Below are 4,740 nucleotides of genomic sequence, written 5' to 3' on the forward strand. Positions count from 1 at the left end.
AGGATGGTGCTGCGCTGGCCCGGCTCGTAGACCCAGGCGCCGCATCGCTCGGTGCGGGTCGTGTCGAACAGGTCCGCGCTGCAGGTGCCGTTGCCACCTCCGTCGCCGCTGCTGCTGCTGTTGTTGTGCACGAAGCGGACGCACGCCTCGGGGGTGTCGTCGTGGACGGGGATGGCCTCGGGGAGCCACGGCGGCGCGTAGGAGGCGGTGTCCGCCGTCTCGCACTCGGGGATCAGACACCTGCAGCAGAGCTCACGGCCTCAGTGAAACAGCGGGGCCTATATTCATTTTTGACGTTTGTGATCACGACAGTGGTTAAATTGTTTTTATCGAAACGATATATATCGAATAGGTTCGCTCCTGTGCCATATTTCGATATGTCGTTTGTGTATCTTTGCGCGCACATGGCGGGCACGTGGCCGTCGGCCGTCGGGTCGGCGCGTCAGGCCTTCGCGGATGGTCGCCTTGAGATTACCTCGCCTGGCTTAAGACCCCCCAATCAGCAGACGAGACTTTGTCTGGCCCGAATCTACATGCAGAGAGCGTCACGCCTCGAACTTCGTCATGGCATGCCGCATCCTTCAAATTATTATTTTTATTTTTTTTGCGTGCGTTGTGACTTTTCTGAGAGAAAGTTATTCGTTGTTTTTTCCTCACGAAGACACACGACCTCACCTGTAGTTGAGCTCCTGCGCCGTGAACACGTAGGCGATCGTGTAGAGCGCCGAGAAGAGGATGGGCATGTTGATGGCGAGACAGTTGACGATCTGGAACGGGCCCAGCTTGCCGATCTGCAGCAGCACGCGGTCGACGGCCTCGGGGGCGACCCCGGCGGCGGCGGCCCTCCCGGAGGGCGACATGCCGGACGGCAACGGGGATGACCTGGCCGTCAGACACGGGCGGCGCCTCCGCTGCACTGGCTCGCCGGCCGGGGCCGCCGCCGGGCTCCCTACAGCTCGGGCGATAAGGCGGCCCGACTTGACGCTATGGCCCTTATTGGGCTGGCGTTCCGAGCCGCCGCGGCACAGCATCCTCGCGGGCGTGGACCGACACGGATTGAATGAAAAAGCAAGACCACAAAATCGCTACTTGGTTAATTTAGACGAGACGGCTTTCCGAGAAATCACAGCTTCAAGACTGTACTTCTGTTTTGTGCCACCCTGTGTCATCCAACATTTTCAAGTAAAAAAGATAAATAACGGTTTGAAAAAAAAATCAATTGTATAAATAATAATTGACATTTGTTTGACGCTGTTAAATTGTAGATTTTTCTGACACTGCAAATAAGCATGGCATGGTGCAGGGCTCAGGCCTCTCGCCATATTCGAGCCTTATATGCCGTCAGCATGGGCGGCCCCAAATTATGACAAGTGTGCCTGGCCTGGCAGGGTTGGCCCCGCCAACTGTAGCAGTTTGAACCGCACTGGACCGCATGCAGACGTGCACGTTTATTTTATGGGAGTATTAGTATTTTCTAGGTGATGGCGAATGCTGATAAGAACATAAGACTATGTTCATTGGTGTGATTGGCGAGTTATGGGAGGAAATAGTAGCGGGAACTGGATATGATGCCAATATTAAACAGAACTACAATTTTTTTTTTCATTCCTCGAAGGTAGATATGCACTTTATTATTTTATTTGACGTCAGTTCGAGTGATAACAATTTCGCGAAAGATGGCTGCTGCGATAATGATCGAGTAGCTCGGCACCTAAGCCCCGTAGGCCGCGCAGGAAGATAGCAACATGTGGAGTACTGCTAGGAAATACCCCGTAACATCGAGACCAAATCTGAGTGCGTCATCGATGGTGTTTCAGTCTCGCAAGAGAAAGTCACAGTCATATATTATTAGGTATAACGGGGTGACATTTACAAAAAAGTAAGCAGGTACGTCTTCAAACTTATAAAATAAAACTTAACATTATTAATATTATAAGCAACAGTGACATATTTGTACATCAAAGTACTGAAGAGTGACATCGCTCTCCGACAAGTGGAGATTTCTTTCCAAACACACAACTCTGCGAAGCTCCTATAGGCCTCGCCGCCTGCCGTTCGCAACACACCGACGCAACAATTTAGGATCAGTCAGCACCGGACAAAATCAATCGGTTGCACCCTTGGGAGGTCGGGGTGGCCGGGAAGCCAAGCGCCCGGGAGGTAGGCCGTCCCGTGCAGCAGCGCTGTCGAGCGGGCCGGCCCGCCCGGCGCCTGCCAGACGGGAGGCCGTGAAGATATCGCCACGGAAACCGTCCGTGACCGTGGTCGGCGTCGGGAGGTACGGGGAGGCTCGCCTACACGTCCTTGTGCTGCGCCGAGCTCCGCGACGGGCAGCACGTCCTGAAGCAGCACTGCCCCGCGCCCGCGCCCTCCGCCTCCTCCAGCGTCTCCGGCAGCGGCCGGCCCTTGGTCTCGGGGAACAGCAGCGCGAGCAGCCCGCTGGACAGCGACACGACGCCGAACAGCGTCAGTGGCAGCGACTCGTTCACGGTCGCCTGTGGCACGGGGGGCGCTTAACTTGTAATAGCGGTGCGGACAAAGGCACCTCATCTCCTCACAACACTACCGCAACTCACCAGCAGGGGCGTCTGCGGGGCCAGGACGATGCCGATCCGGCCCACCGTCATGCAGTAGTTCAGCATGGACTGGCGGACGTTGGTGGGGAACATCTCGGCGGTGACGACGTACATCAGGTTGATCGAGTTGATGACGGTGAACCTGCCGAGTATGTACAGCGCCACCACCAGCCACTGCAGGTCTGCGGGACGGGAGGCGCAACCGGTCAGCAGCATTCCGGGGAGAAACATCACGCGGCCTCGCACAGGGTGTCCTGTCCAGTCCACTCACCGGCAGGGACGCCCTGGATGGCGAGGCAGAAGACCCCGGCCACGACCAGGGTGCCGGCCACGGACCAGCGGCGGCCGGCGTTGTACTGCAGCCACAGCGAGAGCAGGTTGGACGGGATCTCCACCAGGCCCGACAGCGCAAAGTTGAGGTACTGGTCGCCCGAGAGCGTCACCGTGTTGAGCAGCAGGCCGTAGTACACGAAGAAGCTGGCCAGCCTGGAACAGCCACGGTGGCTGGAGATTTAAATTTTCCGAAAAAGTTCGTGATTTTCGTAAAAATTGGAAAAAAAGGGAAAATGAAGGACATTTATCAACAAAAAAACAACAACAAAACTTTTCCTTTTTTTTTTTCGACTTTCAGAATCTTGAACGGTTGCACCATTGCAGCTTTACAGTAGTTTGTCTTCCTGTTGTTGGTGGCTGCACTTTGTGGTTTTTGTCCGTTGGACTCACCAGCAGAGGGCACAAGTGATGAACCGCAGGAGGAGGGTCCTGGACTTGAAGAGGCTGATGATCGTTTTCAAGGTGCCGTCGCTCTCCGCCGACTTACTCTCCTGCATGGGAACAAAGTAGTGTGAAACCTCAGCCCCCCCGTTCGGTGAAATGTCAAAAAATTTGCATCGGGAGACGAAACATTTCTAAAATATGAGAATACAAAGAAGTAAGTACGTATCGCCTCCTCGGGGCCCTCCCCTCAAAGCCTACTCACCGCCGACTCCTTGGTCTTGACGTGCACGCCGCTCAGCCTCTCCTCGACGGTCACCTTGTTGATGGCGGCCACCCTGGCCACGACGGCGTCCGCCTCCTCCAAGCGGCCGACGGCCACCAGCCAGCGCACGGACTCGGGGGTGAACCTGAGTTGTGAGAAGGGGGAGGACACCGCGAGGGGTACTTTACTATCAATCCAATTTTCTATTAATATTTTTCTTGTTTTTTCTCATTTTTCTGTTGTTTTTTTTTTTTCATTTTACCTTCTCTTTCCCTGATTTTTTCTGGTTTTTTTCTGATTTTTTTTTTTTTTAGTGAAGTACCCCTTGGTGTGGCCGTGAACACTCACCAGAGCGGGATGGCGAAGACGAGGCCGCCTCCGTAGACAGCTCTGAGAAGCCACCGCCAGTCCCGCACCGCCCAGGCCAGCGCGCCCATGAGGGCGTTGCCGCTCGAGTAGAACATGCCGACCAGGGTCGTGACGAGCACCCGCTGCTGCGGCCCGACGAACTCCAGGGCTGCTCGGGGAGGTCGGGGTTGTAAGACACGAGCGAGTTGTTAACAGGAACCGCGCGCTTTTACGGTTGAGGCCGCTCACCCAAGAGGAAGCACGTCGGGTACACCCCGCCGCTGCAGAACGCGTTCAGGAACTCGAAGAAGAGGAACATGGTGAAGTTGACCGAGAAGGACTGGACGATGCCGGACACGGAGGCCACGACCCACGACCACATCAACAGCGTCTTCCGGCCGAACCTGCATGACGACCACGACTCTTTTATCCGACGTTCCAACGTCAGCTTATTGACAGGGTATTTCGGAATGCTTCTCGTTTGGCCTATGGCCTCTCCTACCTGTCCGATAGGAAGCCCGCCAGGGGCATGCCCACCATCCCGCCGAAGGACCCGATGGAGCCCACCAGGGCGAGCTTCCACTTGTTGTCGTCGCAAGTCAAGTCCCACTGCGAACAAGAGTAAAGTATACAAGGTGTCACACGCGGAGCAGCCACTGGAGAAGCCTGACACATCATCGCCGTCGTCCGCGAGGTCACCAGGACGTCGGCGTGCCCCTCCCGAGACCCGCGCACCTCGTTCAGGATGGTGCTGCGCTGGCCCGGCTCGTAGACCCAGGCGCCGCATCGCTCGGTGCGGGTCGTGTCGAACAGGTCCGCGCTGCAGGTGCCGTTGCC

At 56.2% G+C, this 4,740-nt stretch overlaps 2 protein-coding genes across 2 annotated transcripts in view; both read right to left on the bottom strand.

Moving 5' to 3' along the window:
• LOC113212853 (organic cation transporter protein-like) overlaps nt 1-4,734 on the bottom strand; it is a 23,680-nt gene extending 18,946 nt beyond the window's left edge. The window contains exons 1-8 of the mRNA XM_052270141.1: nt 4,639-4,734; nt 4,406-4,512; nt 4,153-4,307; nt 3,904-4,072; nt 3,556-3,700; nt 3,300-3,400; nt 2,848-3,062; nt 2,577-2,758 (exon numbers count right to left, since the gene is read on the bottom strand). Of these exons, the coding sequence (XP_052126101.1) occupies nt 2,577-2,758; nt 2,848-3,062; nt 3,300-3,400; nt 3,556-3,700; nt 3,904-4,072; nt 4,153-4,307; nt 4,406-4,443 (1,005 nt within the window). The 5' untranslated portion in view covers nt 4,444-4,512; nt 4,639-4,734. The remainder of the gene's footprint in view (nt 1-2,576; nt 2,759-2,847; nt 3,063-3,299; nt 3,401-3,555; nt 3,701-3,903; nt 4,073-4,152; nt 4,308-4,405; nt 4,513-4,638) is intronic.
• The window catches only part of LOC113212845 (feline leukemia virus subgroup C receptor-related protein 1), a 22,393-nt gene that overhangs the window by 5,525 nt on the left and 12,128 nt on the right, over nt 1-4,740 (bottom strand). The window lies entirely within an intron of this gene.

This window comes from Frankliniella occidentalis, unplaced genomic scaffold, assembly GCF_000697945.3.
Source record: "Frankliniella occidentalis isolate FOCC.00 unplaced genomic scaffold, Focc_3.1 Scaffold5, whole genome shotgun sequence".
NCBI classification, from domain to species: Eukaryota; Metazoa; Arthropoda; class Insecta; order Thysanoptera; family Thripidae; genus Frankliniella; species Frankliniella occidentalis.